This window comes from Coregonus clupeaformis, unplaced genomic scaffold (assembly GCF_020615455.1).
Source record: "Coregonus clupeaformis isolate EN_2021a unplaced genomic scaffold, ASM2061545v1 scaf0413, whole genome shotgun sequence".
In the NCBI taxonomy this organism is placed as follows: domain Eukaryota; kingdom Metazoa; phylum Chordata; class Actinopteri; order Salmoniformes; family Salmonidae; genus Coregonus; species Coregonus clupeaformis.
This window is the reverse complement of record NW_025533868.1, coordinates 240652-260000: the sequence shown is the minus strand read 5'-3', so window position 1 is coordinate 260000 and position 19349 is coordinate 240652. Positions and strand designations below refer to the sequence as shown.

The following is a 19349-nucleotide window of genomic DNA, read 5'->3' as shown; positions in this document are numbered from 1 at the left end:
CCCCACAACCCCCATCAGCCACCACACCCCATCAGCCCTCACAACCCCCATCAGCCCCCATCAGCCCCCACAACCCCCATCAGCCCCCACAATCCCCATCAGCCCACAACCCCCACAGCCCCCCCACAACCCCATCAGCCCCCCACAACCCCAACAACCCCCATCAGCCCCCACAACCCCCATCAGCCCCCACAACCCCATCAGCCCCCCACAACCCCCCATCAGTCCCCACAACCCCCCATCAGCCCCCCCACAACCCCCGATCAGCCGCCCACACCCCATCAGTCCCCCCACAACCCCCCATCAGCCCCCCACAACCCCATCAGCCCCCACAACCCCCATCAGCCCCCCTACAACCCCCAATCAGTCCCCACAACCCCATCAGCCCCCGCAACCCCCATCAGCCCCCCCCAACCATCAGCCCCATCAGCACCCCAACCCCCCATCAGCCCCCACAACCCCCAACACCCCCCACAACCCCCATCAGCCCTCACAACCCCCATCAGCCCCCATCAGCCCCCCCAACCCATCCCATCAGCCCCCACAACCCCCATCAGCCCCCACAACCCCCATCAGCCCCCACAACCCCATCAGCCCCACAACCCCCATCAGCCCCCCACAACCCCATCAGCCCCCACAACCCCCATCAGCCCCCCACAACCCCCATCAGCCCCCACAACCCCATCAGCCCCCCACAACCCCCCATCAGCCCTCATCAGCACCCCACAACCCCCATCAGCCCCCCACAACTCCCATCACCCCCCACAACACCCATCAGCCACCATCAGCCCCCCACAATCCCCATCAGCCCCCCCAACAGATCTCCTTATTCCCAGGGAACAATCCCTCCCTGCCCCTTTCTCTTCTCACCCTCTGTGAAGCTGTGAGCAGCTAAAATTGACAACCCAGGGCTGTGACCTTAGTACTGTTCATGAAGACATTCCACAGTCAGTGGCAGCGCAAGGCTGGCGTGTGACAGTAGAGCCTTCTTTGACATGGCAAAGTATTTCAGATGTTGATATGAATAGATTAATAGAATAGTACAATAAAACATGTTATGTGTTTATTTTCATCTCATTGAAATTAGGATCCCGGCACATACTGTAGAAGCCTAGAAAAAGCCTGTTTCTTGGTTCTTCATAGATGTTCTCTCTCATGCTTGTATCTGTATCTGTTTGTCCGTGTGTGCTCAAGGGTATTCTCTCTATAGTACACGTGTGTACTGTGTGTCCATCTCCCTCCTGACACCCTTCACCATGATCACCCCGCTGACCTCTAACCTTTCTCATTACCCCTGTTCCCCCCTCCAGGTACTCCAGAGAGCCTGGCAGAGAAGGAGCACCAGCTGAGCACCATGATCACTCAGCTGATCAGTCTGAGAGAGCAGCTCCTGGCCGCCCACGATGAGCAGAAGAAGCTGGCCGCCTCACAGATGGAGAAACAGAGGCAGCAAATGGAGCTGGCTCGCCAGCAGCAGGAACAGGTAAGAACACACTGGTTGTGTATGTTTGTTCGCTCTGTCACTGTCTCTGTCTCTGTCTCTGTCTCTGTCTCTGTCTCTGTCTCTCTCTCTCTCTCTCTCTCTCTCTCTCTCTCTCTCTCTCTCTCTCTCTCTCTCTCTGCACTCTCTCTCTCCCGCACTCTCTCTCTCACCCTCTCTCTCTCTCTCTCTCTCTCTCTCCCCGCACTCTCTCTCTCTCTCTCTCTCTCTCCCCACTCTCTCTCTCTCATCTCTCTCTCTCTCTCTCTCTCTCTCTCTCTCTCTCTCTCTCTCTCTCTCTCTCTCTCTCTCTCTCTCCCCCCCTCTCTCTCTCTCTCTCTCTCTCTCTCTCTCTCTCTCTCTCTCTCTCTCTCTCTCTCTCTCTCTCTCTCTCTCTCTCTCTCTCTCGCTCTCTCTACCACTTACACATATTCCTCCCTTTACTAAATGCATAAAAAGTCCCTTAACCCTCTATTGATTCATCAGAAAACTTTATTGCCAAAATATGCCAATAAAGTGTTATTACTTAGTAGGAATTTGAAATAATATTAGATTGAATAGATGTTCATCTAGTAGTAATAGTATTTCATCTAAGTGTCGTCATGCTCTCTCACCCACATTTATGCTGTGTGTTGAGAAAAATGTTATTATGACTTGTATTAACACATTATAGTGGATATGTGAATTAAACATGATATTAAACATTGGAGGTCCTCTATATCTTGTAAATAGAGGCCTATTAGAACAATCCCTCCCTGCGTTAGAAGGGAGGCACAAATCAGCCAAATGAGGCATATTGTACAAATCAGCAAATTAGCACAGCCCATGAACTATGTTAATGTCTGGTTGGAAATAAGGATGGGATCTGTCCACACTGGCGACGGGTTTATTATCACCAAGCCTCCTAATGGCCAAGAGTAAATTACCAGCCTGGAGTATAGCCCACACTTACAGTTAGCCTTCTCCCTACAGCTTTCACTCCTGCATGTGCTAATAACTGTAAAGGTCAATTACCTGGGATTTTATGTACAGTACTGTATACCGTTCAATCATGCTATTGTTCAATCATCTTTTACTATAAACTAAATTTGTTTTTTTGTTTTCTTCCATATGTGAAATCACAGTATTATGAAGAAGGGTGTTCCATGGTATGCTATGTTGATATTAATAAATTATATAGTGATTTAGGATATTTGCATGTTTTGTCATCATGTATGAGAGACAGCAGATCTGTCTATCCCCCAATGGAGAAGAAAAGGGTGGAATAGAGTGGGGGGAGAAGATGAGAGGAGCCTGCCCAGAGTTAGAACGTCATTTAGCCACCCAGACACGACACAGTAATTAACTGTTGACACTCGTGAAGAAGCCAGGACAAATTAATCCTGACACATTTGCAGACGAGTGATATCTTACAGTGAACACTTTGTAATTATATTTGAAAATGAAAATTAAATGACACTTAAAACTAGGTTGTCATGCTCAATGAAGCGAGCGTGTAGTTAGACAGAGAGGCTGCTGGGATAGATGGGGGGCTGTTCGCCGGCAGATGCAGTGCCACTCAGACGAGAGGGATAGGAGTCTGACAGAACACTCCTACCCAGCCTGGCCCGGCAAAGCCCAGCTCAGCCCACACCAGTTACCACCATCGTAAACACGTCAATCTCCCTCTCTGCTTCCCCATCTCAGACTGCCCATCACAGCCCTCCTAGCCAAGCACGCTAGGCCAGCAATACCACAAAATCTACAGCTCTGGTATACTGTGCCTAATGCTGAAGGCCACTGTTGACTTCTGTCATGTCTTTAGGCAGGTGGTGATATGTTGTAATGGGGCTCAGATCACCATGACGTCTTGTTTGCAAATACTGTCCTGCAGTTACAGTGTCATGTTTTCCTTAGTGTCAGTTGATAGTCAGTCCCCGGCCTGGCTGAGTGGTATAAGCATTTACTGTACTCTGAGATTAAAGGAACATGTTTCTGACTGTTGTGACTCTTCTTCTCTGGTGTTCATCTACAGATTGCCAGACAACAGCAGCAGCTTCTGCAGCAGCAGCACAAAATCAATATCCTCCAGCAGCAGATTCAGGTCAGTGGCTCGTTCATGTGTTCCCCTCACCCTCCCACCCTCTCACTGGCCTTTCCTTACCCAGCCACACCCCACCACAGGCCACATGTCAAATCTCATAGGTTTCTATCTGACAGATATTACACACATTTACATACCGTATATTATAATTCCAATATCCACTTTAAGAGGTTTACAGCCTAACACTGGTACTTTACTGTCTTTCTTTATCTTTCTCTCCATCGCATTCTTTCTTTCTCTTTTTGATATCTCTCGCTTCATTCTTCTGTCACTCTCTCTTACAGTCGTCATTCACATCACATGATAATTGGCCATCGGTAATTGGGAGGGGTAAAGATGGAGGGGAATAATTATCACATCCTAATTAACAAAGATGGAGAGAAGAGAAAGTAACAACACCTAATGAAGCGTGCTGCTGCTGGTAGAGAGAGAAGTGCCTGGAGGGTGGAGGTGGGGACATGAAAGAGGCTGGTAAATGCTGCCTTTGAAATGATACCATCCCAGTTGAGTGACGTGGCAGGCCTTTTGACAGCACCGGGGCTACAGTTCACAGCATATTGTTAGTGAGGGGAAGAGCCTTGTTCACCTCAATGTGGTGGTTAAGGGAGATACTGTTTTTGGTGGAAGAAGAAGTTTGTTTATACAGTATTCAGTTAAAGTCCTACAAATGTTTGTTCATTTACTTTATATATTTATAAAGGTGCACTTAGAATAGCTGGTTTTATGCTCAGCTCAGATTGAAAATGAAGGTTTTATTGGAGTAATGTCAGTGTATACGGTGGTGGTCATGGCTATGCATTTTCTCTCCAAAGTGGATTGTGTTCTTTTCTCCCCTTAAGTAATTATGGAAAATTGAGAAAAAAAATTAAATGGGGGAGGAGGGGGCGAGAGTATTCACACGAGACACAAACCAAGAAAAATGTAACGAGGGCACCATAAATAGACATGGCATATTTGCTGAAAGAAAGAAAGAAAACAGCATGAGATGTAGCAGGAGGAGAGGAGAGGAGGGGGAGTGCCAGTGTGTGGGATGTGTATGTGGGGAGTGTTGGGCATGTGTGTTGGTGAGGCATTACAGTACAGTGTGGTCAGGTTAGGGACCACCCATGCTGAGTGTTGGACACAGACAGGCTGGCTAGGGCCGGGCTGGGTTACTCTGGGTAGGGGTGGTCGGTCAGTGGCTGGCTGTAGTCAAGGCCGTTGCCCCAGCCCAGCCGTCTGAAGAAAACCAAGGCTTTACTGTAGGGTGGGTCTGGTGCCAGGAGCAGTCTTCTTCTATGACCCACCTATTACTTATCCTGCTACCACTACACACTCACTACCAACACACACTCACTACTAACTCACACTCACTACCAACACACGCTCTCTCTCTCTCTCTCTCTCTCTCTCTCTCTCTCTCTCTCTCTCTCTCTCTCTCTCTCTCTCTCTCTCTCTCTCTCTCTGTCCCAATCTCTGTTCTCTGTTCTGAGGAGGATCATTAAAACATAATTCTCCTCTCAATTCACCATCACAAATGGCTTCATTATCAGTTCCATACTTTGAAATAAACTTTAGGAAGCATGTTTTCCCTGGCTGAAGATATGTCCCTGCTCTAGTAGGCGTACGTTGTTGAATGGTGGAGTGGGCTATAGATCCCCTCTTCACCCCCTTCCCTCTCCACTCCTCCAGGCCTCTCCCAGTCCACAGTCCCTGTGATGTGTGGAGGCAAAACAGAAAAGCAAACCCCTTGGATTTACACAGCATTAAGCACAAAAGCAGGATTTAGTGCTGGGCCATAAAAATCCCCCTTTCAAGTGCACTTCCCAAGAGAAAGGCCCCACTGTCAATGTCTGCTTCTGCTGGAGAGGCCAGAGAGCTGGCCCCTCTGGTGCTGCTGTCACTGTCCACAGTGTTTGTGAGAAATGACTCCCCATCACTCCACTAAAGAGGAACTCACTCTGCTCTCTAGAACAGAGCACAGTACCTTCACTAGCATACACGCTAGAATGAAGCACCCTATGCCCTGGGACCAAGCCCCCCTTAATAAGGACTCTACTCCTGGGCTCGCTGACACACCACCACAACACATCATACTTTGACAGGTCCACACTCCACACTTTCATGCTGTGGTTAAAGACTAATGTGCTACCTGGAAATTCCCCTTGATGAGCAGTTCAGGGAGGAGGGTGTTATATCTCTTCCACCAGACTTGGGGAGGTACTGAAAGTGTATGGATCTATTTCAAACAGATAGAGAGGCCCCTAGATGTAAAGATCTGTGTCTCCAGCCAAGGCAGCTTTCCCCAGACTCTGTCCTTGTGATCTGTCCTGATGAAACACCACTATATCTACAATTAAACAAAAGAGACACTTATTTATACCATCTGCTGCACTCCCCTCAGTCTATCTGCTTGTTTACAAGCCTCACCAGGCCCTTATTACTCTCACAACAACTTCAAATCAGTTTGATCATGTTAGACATTTTGTTTATCCTACCACAAGTCCTTTAATGCTTACTTCATTAAATTTTTTCCCCTCGTGACCCAGTTTTACTCTGTCCTGTGTGGCGCTGGTCTGGCCGCTCGTAAAGATGGCCAACCAGAGGGATGAGGGAGAGATGAGGGGAGGGATGAGGCAGGCAGGGGCGAGGTAGCGAGGCACCTCGGCGGCACTCTGTTTTCATTAGAGTCCCGCTCTTAAAAATGCCCCTGTCCTCTTAATATACAACAGCTTTGAGTTAATTAGTACTCTAAACAAGCTTCCAGCCTGCATGTTGCAGACTTTTAGCAGTGGTAAAACAGCACTGGGGGATTGGGTTACCCTGCTGTTAGTATGGAGAACAGTGGACTTTACTAGAGATCCTCCTCCTTGCCATCAAAGTGCTTCTGGTTTGGCTCCAGGGGGAAAGCGCTTCAGATTGTGGTCCCATATTGATGATGTGACTGATCACATCAGTGGGGGCTGTAAACCAGACTGGAGGAGTCCAAATAAAAACACCAGGACCGTAACTGGACACCCTCCCTGGTACGCCATGCACTTTCAGGGGTTTTCTTTGAGGGAGGGAGGGAGGGAGGGAGGGAGGGAGGGAGGGAGGGAGGGAGGGAGGGAGTGTGGTCTGGAACCAGGCACGGTCCAATTTAATCGAGTCTCCTTTTGAATGGCCTTCTCTCTCTTTTCATCCAGTTCTACTTAGAGGAGGGAGAAAGATTGAGTCTTTGTCCTTCGGGATTACAATGTCACTTGTTTTAAGATAGCAGATGTTTTGATTACGGCGTTAGGGGCTTATCAGAAGTTTAAAGCTCAAGGCTCTGTGTTTTTTTCCAAACTCTCGTTTTTTATTCCTCTAGCCGTCCCTTGTTGTTGTTAAACTAATTCCGTCCAGGGAGAGGATTACTGTTATGTGAATCAAGTATTAAACTTGATAAATACCGTTAGGGAATCAACGAGAGGCTTGTGACAATTAAAAGCAAAATGTTGAAGTAAATCTGATCCGTAACAGAGCATGTGTTTCTTACATAAGAAAGTCATCAAAGCTGTGTGAATGCGGCCATGGAAAGCCAGTGAGTAAAGGAGACAGAAAGGCAGAAATAGACGCTAAGCAGAGCTCTGTTCTGCCTGTTTGTTTAGCCTCTGCATCAATCAACCACATCGACCGGCACTCGATTGGACTGTTAGGGGCTGTCTCCTTGACAATCACACCCACTTTTTATTCCTCCCCAATAGCAACAAATCCGGTTTATTTTAGCGTCAGAGCCCAGGCTGAGTCTTTCATATGGCTTTCTGTAATTATGTAGGAGTAAATGGCAGCACAGCCATATGTTAACAGCATGGGTAGCAGTCTATGAAATTAGTTAATAAAATGGTGGTGACTGCTGTTGTTGGCCAAACACATGTTTCTGTGAAGAGGATATTTTTATATAGAGATAATCGCCATGGATTGGAGGAATTTGTATTAGTTTCTCTAATGGCTGCATTTGATCCAACCCAGTGCCAACTCCAGACTCAGAGGACCTCAGTGTATTTGGGGTAGTGATTGTTTGGAGGTCTGCTCCCTGCCCACAGGGGCCATCTGACTGGGAGGTTGTGATGACAGGTGGGAGTCAGAGGGGTGTTGGGGGGGGGGGCTGCCTTGCCTTGCTGTGCTGTGATGGAGTGCAGCTCTCCGGCTACAGTAACAGTTTGCTGTCCTTGCCCATGCTCCAGCCCTCCAGCCCCCCCTCCCATCCCCACCAGCCCCCTCCCCCGCCCCCATCCCCACCAGCCCCCCCATCCCCACCAGCCCCCCATCCCCACCAGCCCACAGATCCTCCAGCCCCTCTGCCCTCAGAGGTCTCACACAGATCCAGGCCAGGTGGAAATTCCTGCACTCTCACAAGGCTTCAGAGCTGCCGTGTATCTCCTGCGCATGGGGATGGCAACAGTCCATGCATTCCTGAAGGATGGGGCTGGTACGGTGTGAGACGAAGTGACACACACACGCACAAGATAATAAATATTCCCTGAAAGGATTAACTTTATCTTCACACAGTAAAGGTTAAAGAACGGAGCTCCCCAGATGAAATGGGGGGATGCTTTTAATCAGAAAAACCCTGTTAGGTCAATTTCAATGTGTCTATCTGTCCTCACATTAACAATAACACAGGAGCAATCCATAATTAATTAGCTATGTTTATAATTTAACTCTGAGCTGGCGTTATTGCATCGTATGTTTAGCAGTGATATAAATATCCCACTGATAGGGATTTTCTATGGAGGCCATTGTTGGTTCACCCTTTTAATCCAGCAGCCTTAAACGCTCTCGTCATTGGCCAGGTCTGGTTCTACTTATCTAGCTCAGAGCTGCTTTTCCTTCTCCTGCTCCTGTGAAGGACCTCCACGTGGCTGTCTTCCGCTGTCAACCCCCTCTCCCCCAAGCCCTCCACACCCCTACCGTCCACTGATCCACTCATTTTGAGTCACTCTACACTTTATTCATCTCTATTTATCCCTCTGGCTGGGAATGATGCCTATTGTAGATTCACTTTATATAGAGAATTATTGTTCTTAGATATGTGTTCTATTTGGAGCTGTTTTGGACTTAAGGCTATTGAACTATTACATTTATTTATGTTACTATAAAAATATACAAAGTAAAAAATAATAATATCTAATGTAATGCAGACATAATTATTTCCTCCCCATAATATTTTGTCACCCATAGCATCTCCCAAGAGCACAGAGTGTGCTGGTACTCGTTGTTTGGCTTTAAAGAAGTTCCATTGCCTTAGTTAAAAGAGAAAAGACCAGTGCCTTGTTGTCAGCGCTCACTTCAAAGTGGAAAAGGTTTCCTCACATGTGGTTTTAAATGGTGTGGAGGAACAGCAGGGGACTTCCAAGGGTTAAATGATAATAGCTGCAGACAGTTCCCAGATTAAAGATGCAATTTAATTACACAAGGGCTAGCTAACCACCTCCACAGCCCTAGCCTGCCAGGCAGACACACTCCTATAAAGCACAGCAACACCACAACACAACAACACACATACTGTAGAACTTGTGTACATGTGTGGGTGCCTTTATATGTTGATATGTCTGTGCTTGTATTTGTGTGTGTATGTGTGTGTATCCTATGGGTTTGTGTGTTTGTCAGTGTGTTATAGGTGAGTGTTAACAGAGAAAGGAGCAGCCTGAGGAGAAGCTCTACTCTCTGGGGCCTGGCTGGCTGACTGACAGACAGACATACAGACATATGGCCCTGCTCAAGAGCTAGCGAGGGCCTGATTCCTCTCATATGTGCAGCGCAGTATCCCCAGGGTCGCAGAGCCGGCCTCCCTCCCTCTGCTGTGGTCATTTAACAGCAGTAGAGCTTGAAGAAGCATGACAGGCCCAGGGGTCCAGGGGCCAGCCAGGCCAGGGCCCCGATAAAGGGTTAATCAGTAGCAGCTTCCTTTCTCACTTGATATATATTTTTTGGGTATGACTAGGGTTGCAACATTCTGGGAACTTTCAATAAATTCCCTGGTTTCCCGAAATCCTGGTTGACACAAACCTACACAAACCTAGGTATGACACATGTATCCACAAGGTTCCTTTACACAATCAAACTTTTTTTTGACAGTGTTTGCTTTTAAAGGCTCAAATTGGCATACAGTTGAAGTTACGTAGGTGTGTCTGTCTCAAGGTAGGATTCATTCCATTACATGCAGATACTCATTGAGCTGTATTTTAATCATGTTTTCTTCTTCACCATTATTGGTGATGAACAGACTACGCCACAAATTCCTGAATACATCATTTGCTTTTATTAACCTACCAGTCTTTCTCTGTCTCTCTGAGTCTGTTTTTGAAATCCCACAAAAACACATTAGAAAGAATAGCAGCCTTTTTAGAGATTTTCAGGATGCAGCTCAGTGTCCCAGTGTTGCAAAGCGCTGATAGAATTCACAGGGGAAGCTCTATAAAAGCGGGTCCTGTCTGCCCAGGCAATAGGGACCTCCTAATTAAACACAGAGCCCTTTGTGTCACACACACATTGGTTTTTGAATGAAGGCAACAATCCCTCTCCCCTCTATATGGGCACAGAGAGAGGCCCCTGTCTGTCTGTCTGTCTGTCTGTCTGTCTGTCTGTCTGTCTGTCTGTCTGTCTGTCTGTCTGTCTGTCTGTCTGTCTCTCTGTCTGTCTGTCTGTCTTCTGTCTGTCTGTCTGTCTGTCTGTCTGTCTGTCTGTCTGTCTGTCTGTCAGTAAGGTGCTACTGCTGCTATGCTAGACAGTGTGCAGGTGAGCAGCTCCAGTCCTACTGCAGCAGTGTGGTGGGTGGCTCTCCTGTTAGTGTGTCTCTGAGTCACACACAAATTCCTTGAACATGACTCGTAGCCTTCTAACCTATAGTGGAACATACAGAAGATTATCAGGGCAAATGCAAGAGTGGGAGTCTTGTTTGTGAGTCATTGACTACAGTTTGTAGATAACTACTCCAGCCCAAGTGGTCCATTTCTGCCCGGTGCCATACTCTCTAAAGGTCACTCTGGCTCCTGCTCGGTTTTCATTATTTACAGTCATTGTAATAAGGTTCCTTGCCCGTCACGCCCTATCTAAAGATCATGTGGCACAAGCCAATACAGTAATTCCCCCAATTTACTGGCTTACTGTACTGTAGTCGACACACAATATGCTTTGCCCTTGTAATCCAATGAACGGTAATTGCACCCAACATTTTATTTGGTGAACATTTTAGCTGGAACAAAGCACACAGCTACCATATAATGGTGAATAATTTAAAATGAACTTTAGATAAACACAAGGGTGGCTGCTAATTGAACAAAGATAATGGCTCCTAATTTATGCCTCTCAGATGTTTCTGTTGTTTTCCAGGGTGCAAATTATCTTCTAAGAGACTCTTATTAATGCATTGGCAAAACACACCAAAATAGACATTGTTAAAGGGAATGTGTAAGTTCCCCAATTAGCACAGCCAGATCAACTGCTAGCTTTATAGCAAGAGAATAATAGAACAGGAAGTGATAGCGTGTTTTCATACGTTAGCTAGGCTGGCAGTAGTGGGATTATGCTGGGGCCCTAACGGTCTCATCAAATCATATTGGCTTGAGCCCAGGGAGGGAGATAGCTCTATAGATCCAGCCCTACATAACATGCTCATCCACCAGTTAAAGGAGACTGTTAGCTGATGAAGATGTGCACATGCAAGACTAAAGATAAAAGAAAGCGTTGACCCAACTCATTAGCCCCTGTGATTTAATATATTGACACTTGGATGCAAATAATTCCATTTAGTGGCCTGCGTTGGGCGGGGGGAGGGATCAATTTAATTAGTTATGAAATGTGACTTCTTGTCAGGAAGCAGAAGAAATGCTGACGTTAAATAAAGTCATGTGCAATTTGAACAATAACGCTATCGCGCCCCTTTTAAAACTTAATGATGCACAAAAAGAGCTTAATAGATACAACCTCAGCAATGGCTGTGATGGTTTGGAAATTAAGCTAAGTAGATGAACGGCTAGACCAGTAACGTCGCTGGCCTGTTAAAACAAATTCAGACATTTAGAATATAAACAGTGCAGGTTATCTGGGACGATTTGGTCTGTAGGTTTTGTCGACGTACGTCTCCCTTGCCGCTGAAAGACTCTTCCGGCTTCCTTTTCTTCGTTAGGTCAGGGTTAAGGTACACACAGAGAGTGGGGATATTGAATGGCCTTATTATTGCATTAGGAACCATTTCCTCTGACACTGAGCCCTGGCTTGTGAATGGCAAACTGGAGAGTGTAAACGTTGAAAGATACACATCCCCAGTACTTACACGATGTGATGGGTTCATAGAGGCTGCCTGCCTGGCACACAAAGGCACGTTTGTCTGGGGAACATATGCTAGGAACACACGTCTTTGTCGGTGATGTAAGCATGTACATAAACACGCCTCCATTATTAATGTTAATGACACAACATCTCCTAGCGGTCTTGTAATTATCAGCAGGGCAACGCGGCGTCTTTGTGTTCCCACACCTCGCACGTTTAGGCTGCGTTAATGAACTGCCTGCATCTTGACAAGGGCTGTCACATGAACAGTTGTAATGTGTAAAGTCACACCTGAGTGTCTGTCTTAAATTAGTCACCTGAGGGGTTTCCAAACAAGCACTGGGACTTGGTAATTTATGCCAGGACCCTGCAGCCTCTCATAGCAGCTCAATGCTAGTGATAACAGTAATCAACACAAGACAGCAGATCACTGGAGCTGTAGTGCATCTCATCAGGCATTAGGGAACCTAGTGAGCTCTGTGATAAGACAATACTGCTAAATAAACTTCATAACCCTAACAGGAGCACATTACAGCTCATTACTGATACTGAAACGAGGCCAACCGTAGGTATGATACATAAAGCCGTACTCTATGACCTCTGAATATCATTATAAAGCACCTGTTTATAACTCTATTGCTCCCCACAATCCTTTCCTGGATGAAGGTGGCCAGTCGCCTTATACTTAGCACTCATTGTACCCCGTGCTCCAAAGGAAAATATCAGTTGACGGAGAACACATCCTCCAGTGTGAAGTTGACTTAGTTTCCTCTCCCTCTCCGCTCGGCCAGTGTTTTCCCTGCTAATGTTGAGCAAACTGTTTTGTCTTTGCGTTGGCTCTGCGCAGCCCTCGGCCTCCACAGTGGGCACACTCACAGGGAGAGGGCTGCATTAATAGGATCTAGTGTGTGCGGCCAGCCGGCAGGGAGAAAGGGGGCCCGTATTTTCTTAGGGCCGGGGTGGCAAAGCAAAGCATTCAGCCCATGGCAGCGGCAGCAAAAAAAGAACCTTTTTGTTTTTGGGGGGAGGAGAGTCCAAGCATTCCCCACGGAACACAATGAATGGCCCGTTCTGTCCTGCACCGTTTTTCAGACACAGAATTGTTTTGTTTTTTAGGGGGGGTTTTCTCCAGGATTATTCTTGCCCGTCACTCGGTGTGCACATGACATTTGAGCGTGTTTTAAAGTCTCGGCACACTCATGTGCCTGTAATAAAGTGGCCCCTCGTAACAATCGTGCTTTCTGCCGGACAACAGAGCCCACTCTGTTGTTTTCCCAAGCCGCAGCAGCTGGGAGGCAATTGTGAAGACAGAGGCTCAGTCTATGAGTGGAGCGGAGGGAGCGGAGGAGAGGACAGGAAGAAGAGGAAGTCCTCCCCTGCTCTTCCAGCCCCCTCCTGACCAGCCTCCAGCCCAGAGCCCAGCCAGCCGCCATGTGGACAATGCCATTATTAGATTAGGGGTGGTCCAACGCCAGCCAGCCAGCCAGCTCTCTGACCCACCATCAGACTACATTCTCTTATTAACTCACTCCAGACTCCCATCCAGTCTCCACAATGGTGAGGTTGTTAGAATTGTTTTGTGTTCTTATATCTTCACAGAAACAGTAGATGTTTAAAATAAAAATATAAATCATACATGTTGGTTTTAAATAAACTGAATTACATGAGAAAATATCAGAAAAATTACTGTACATCAGTATATTTTTACAAGTGATGATTTACACATGAAAAGGATCAGAAGATAAATAATTCAATTTAAAATGCTATGTGGCGAGCATGTGTTTTCCTGCCCCTCAGAGATTGGCCTCTCCTAACAGTATGTTGAGGGATTGGAGGATTTCACAGGCATATGCCAATAGTATTTCACATTTTCTCCTACGCTTCACATCCTTCTATTCCTCACATCCCCCCAGCCTGTTCACGCATGGTTATGGTGGGCTATCTGACTAGGCCGTGTCAAACCTCTTTTAGAACTCCACTCACCCCCCCCTGCAATGAGGGTCAGAGGCATTTTGCTTATTCCCATTCCCATAGAGCCGGGATGTATATGCGGGATAATGATGCTGGGTCCAGACTCACTTGTGGGTTTGTTTATGTATGTTTGCATCTTTCCTGTCATTATCCATGCTGTTTGAGGGAGTCCCCATAGATTTGGCCAGTTTACTGCAAACCTTTTTAATGTTATGACCAGACCATGCCAGAATATGATTTTTTTAACCTTCTATTTCATTGTGTGCCTAACAAAAAAAAATCCACCCAGATCTCATGTTTTGTGGAAATGTAACATTGAAGAGGTGGTAGTAATGTAAGAATGTGGTCCTAGAATAGCAGGACATTTATATGGGAGAGGGGATAGTGTGTGTGTGTGTGTGTGTGTCTGTGTCTGTGTGTGTGTGCGCACCTCTGTGTGTGTGAGAGAGAGTATATTCAATACCAATCTAATTACTTTAAATATTTACAAACTGAAATTACACATTTAAGGTATTTGAGACTCTACAAGAATTTGCCTTAAGTACACAATTTCTCTTGAATCTACATTGATCACATCTATTCTCAGGGGAGTAGCTTAATTCTTCTGCTTTGTACTCTTAACATTTTACTGCTTTAACCAATTTACTGAACATCAGTAACATTCACCAACATACTGGTATGTTGCATCATATTCTATTCTTATTTTCAGCATTATGATTGGAAAGTCTCATATTACTTTTTCTATCATAACCTAAACATCACACTTCTAAATGTCCTATAATTCTTTAGGCATAACCTTTAGTGTACTGACAAACTGTATGAATGGTTTCCAGTGTGGCATATAGTACAGTAGATTACAGCAGCCTCCAGTCAGTGCAGAGTTCTTGAGCCAGCCTGGAACCAGAGGAAGTCAGGGGGAGGGAGGGGGCTGGGCTGGAGGGTGCTGTCTGCCCTGCTTTTTAACAGCAGCAGACTTAATATAGACATATTGGAATGGCTCCATTCCAAGAGAGCTTGTTTTACTGTGTAAGGAATTAGTGGAACAAGAAGTCATCTATTGGTTATTCCCCAGACGGCCCGACCTCACCCCAGTGTCGGATTCCTCTGCACCTTACCCTGCTCTCTACTGCAGATAAACTGGAGGGAGACGGGACACTACCCATTATTACATTTTAGTCATTTAGCAGACGCTCTTATCCAGAGCGACTTACAGTTAGTGAGTGCATACATTTTTTAAATTGTATACTACCCCCCACCCCTACTCTCCAGACAGTCCCTGTTGTCAAAGTGCAGCGGCGTAGCGTACACTTGTTATTAGTCAGACTCTTGCTCAGACGCCTCAGACGCCTCTCCAGCAGAATAGAGAATTACTTGTGTCCTTTGGCAGACGATGTTAATGTTTTACCTGCTGGCTAAATGTGAGGTCTAAGGGTTCGGGGGAGGGGGGAGATGGGTCACAGTCATGTCCATGACAAGGACCTTTTGTTGCTGACCTGTACCTCTGTAGTAGATTGGGCTCCCATTTCAGAGTAAAGGGAACAATGTTCTCTAGTCTGGGAGGGAGGTGGAGGGGAGGGAGGTGGAGGTGGAGACCTAGCCTTAATACCAGCTAGCCACAAGGCTGAGGGATCAAAGTCTGGCTCAGCGCTATCGATCCACTGGCCTGATTACCATCACACACCAAACAGCCACCAAACAGAGCACAATGTCTGGGACTCTGATAATACCACTACACTGGACTGTGTGTGTGGGTCTGTGTGGGTGTGTGTGTGTGCGCACCCTTTTGTGCTGTCACATTGTATCTTTGTGAGTGTGCACGTGCCTGTGTGTGTGAGAGAGCCTGTGTTGGATTAGTGCATAAAGCCGTGGTGCGTTCACACTGGAGGAGTGCGGTTAACTGATAAATGACCTGTGATGTGGGAGTAATGTGTGCTTGGGGATCTCTGGGATTGTTTTATGAATTGAACTCTCTAGAACAAAGTAATGCACAGACTCTAGAGCCCATGAGTGGTTCCATTCAGTGATTTTCCTCCTGGTTGGGCTCCAGAAAGCACTCGCACAGCTCTCTCTCTCTCTCTCTCTCTCTCTCTCTCTCTCTCTGCAGCACAGTAGCAGGCCGGGTGTTGAGTTCTCATGACCGTCTGGTGTCAGTGTTACAGTGCTTTCTGTGGGGATGAAGCCAGGGCTGCCAGCTTCCTGTAGATCGCTTTACCTTCAAATGGATCGCCTAAGGTGCTTTCCACTTGCAGGCGTTTGGTGTGTGACTCATTGGAGAGTAGGGGGGAACGACGTGTCAACTATCAGTACTTACAGTAACAGCTGGAGCAAGTCCTCTCTGGGTAAAACTATATCAGCCCAATTTCTTTTCTAACTCCTCAGGTAAGATGTGAAAAGTGGGATTGCTGGAGCTGTGGCAGAACAGCTGGCAGAAATAGTGTAGGTTTATAAGCACATTTAGACTCCCTGTTAGTGATTTCTAGTCAATTTTCTGCCTAATTGTCTATTTAGCTTTATAGTGTAATACTGCACAAGTCATGTTATTAGACTGCTATACTCTGAGTGACTCTCTTTAAATCAAATGAATAAAGATGAAACCTCTGATAAATACAGGTCTGATATTCCTCCAAACACATCTGGGTAGCACTACCGTTTAGACATTTCACCTGAGACTCCCACTGTGCCTCTCAGCAGCTCCAAACTTTGAAAAAACTGTGAGAAAAAAATCAGCCATTTTCTTTCTTTCCTTTTCTGTCTTCTATCTCATCTTGTCAACGTTGAGGGAATTTGGACATGTTAAAACAACTCCCCTCCTCCTTTAAAAAGGGGAAGAAGACAGCATCCCAGAGTGACGCTTGGTGAGGATCAGACTGTGTTAGTATTTGGGGGTGCGGGAGGGCCTGCTGGGCTGGGTCGGTAGTGCTGCAGGGTGTCTGCTGGGCCCTGGGTAAAGACCGCTACAGACAGTGAAGAGCATAGGTACTGACAGGGGCCCTATTGAGCACAGTAATGGCTTGTACATCTCCATTTGCACCTGTATGTGTTTGTTTCCATGCGCGTGTTTGTGTGCGTGCATGTGTCTGTGTGTTTGTGTGTGTGTTTGTCAGTGTGTGTGTGATAGCCCTGTCTCTTACTCTGAGTGTGTCTAATGGTAATCTGACCATGGTCAATCCCAGGTCTCTGGCTGTCTCTGCTCTCTGCACTGGCTGACCCCAGGATTAGCTGCTGCTGTAAACCATTACAACACTGTAGTGCTGATGTCAACGCTTCCACTAATGACATTGATTCAGTTAGAATGACGCTCACTATATACTCAAGCTGGATTTACACACTTTATTGTCAGTCATTTTTTATTATATTCACAGATATTTTAGTGAATTTTTTTAATTCTGTTTCTTTTAGATCTTGTTCACAGTGTTAAATCTAATTAAAACTGAGAGTTAGTGCCTTTTCTCATTATGCAAGCACATTGTTGAGAGGGAAACAGATTGCGCTCTGGACTGGTACAGACTTCATCAGGTCATCTGAATTGATGATACATGTTGCAAGGCGGTTGAGAGGCCTCTCTCACCCCTGGAAACCTCTGTTGGTGTGTGTGCTGGCAGAGGGAGTATCCCCAGCCAACTATCTGTCTGACTGATCACTACAGATGCTCTTCCTCAAGTATTCAGAGTCCGATCCTCAGTGCCGAGTCTTCGGGGACTAACAATAGCACCTGTTCCTCATAAGATAGCCCATTCATGTATCTTTAATGAAGCTTTGGGGCAGATGGCGTGAAATGGTATTATCCAGTGCTTAGCAGTGCTAAGACAAAGAGAGAGCAGTGCCAGCGTAACAATGCGCTGTATTTACCAGGAGTGGGGAGGACGCTGCCCAACACATCTGCTCCACTTCATTCTATCAGTCTCCTCAAGATCATCCTGGCAATAGAAATATTCTGGGCACCCAGCCAATAGGCAGATGAACTTGAGGGTAACTCTTTCAGGGTCTGGGTGTTGCCACAAAGGGTGGAGAAACTGACACACACAAACACACAAACATACACTGAAATTGAAGTCTTTTGTCTGGGAGCTGATCTGTAATTTATCAACGACGTATCCTCATAACTGGCATTCATTTCCAGTCAACGGAAAATGACAGTGATAATGTGTAAATTGATAAATGCATTGTCTGCTCAACTACCGTGCCATGTGTTAATTGACAGGCTGAAGGCAAACCTCCACTATTAGATAGCACTTTGAAGCTGCTCCAGATTTGATTTCCCTTTCTCTGACATTAGCAGAGTAAATTAAAGTTTCATGCGCAGTGCTCATTACTGTAAATCACAACCATTCATACCCAATGGACGTATTTTCCCCCGATGCACATTTACATTTCCTCTTGCCTGGGTAAATCTTTTTATTGTGATATCTATTCAATAAGAACACAGTGCTGTCACTGGATAGATTTCTCTTTTCATTTACAGTTTTGTTTTTAGGCAACATTCAGGATATTTGATGAATGTAGCTATTGTCTGATTGACACTGTATTTTCTTGAAATAGATTTTCTCTCAGATTCCAATTATATGGTATCAGATATCTGAACAGAATCTAATTCTGCTCCTAGAGTGATCCCTGCAGTAATTAGTGTCGACATGCCTAAACACATTTATTTCAGTCTTTTGTATGAACAAAGATGTATGTCTGATTTCATTAGAGAACTAAACTGATGATATTACTGTTTCAAAAAATTATGACAGGGAATAGTTAAGATAAATATTTATCAGTGATATAAGCCGTTTATAGCTATGGAGTAATATAATTATGATGAAATGTGTTGAATCTATGAGCCACAGTGTATTCAGCTTATTTTAATAATAGTTCCACTTACGTTGGAGCAGCTGTTTCAGTGTAACACCCTGGCTTTAGCGTGATTCGTTTTGCTAGTTTAATGCGAGTAAGGTTAATTGCAATTATGTATGTGACTGACCTTAATAACCTTCCTGAGGGTAGACTAACACACTCAATACTGACACACCGGGAGGGAGAGAGTCTGCATCAGAGAATCTTTCTCTGCACCGTGAGTGCAGTACATTCAGAAAAATACTTCATCTGGTTTTATAGTACAAACACTCCAACACAGGGCAGGCCCTGTTCCCCAGTGTACCCCTTCACCTGTCGCTGGCTCTAACTCATGTTGGGACATTAATTATTACGTTTTCCCATATGTTCTATACATGCGGGGCCAAGGGCCATCTTTCATCCGCTCTACCTGGAAACCTGGAACACAAATCCCAATAAAAAATACATTTTATTCCAGGTCATGTACTTTTCTCCAGCCGCAGCACATTTTACGGAAATACTTTTCAGATTATAGTAAATGAAAAGGAAATGCTATACTTCTCCATTCCTTTCTGATGTACTTTCTATACTTGCACTTTGTTGAAAAGCTCCGTAGACAGAAAGTGTTATTTATTTAGTTTTTAGTCTACCTCTGCACCTCTGGCCAGATCGATAGAGTGGTCCTGAGGACATATAGCGGTGGGGAACGGGCACTGCTGCACCAGA

At 45.8% G+C, this 19349-nt stretch overlaps 1 protein-coding gene across 1 annotated transcript in view; it reads left to right on the top strand.

The window, feature by feature from the left end:
• The window catches only part of LOC121556200 (transcription factor SOX-6), a 119014-nt gene that overhangs the window by 45565 nt on the left and 54100 nt on the right, over window positions 1-19349 (top strand). The window contains 2 exon segments of the mRNA XM_045215269.1: window positions 1311-1483; window positions 3495-3563. Of these exon segments, the coding sequence (XP_045071204.1) occupies window positions 1311-1483; window positions 3495-3563 (242 nt within the window).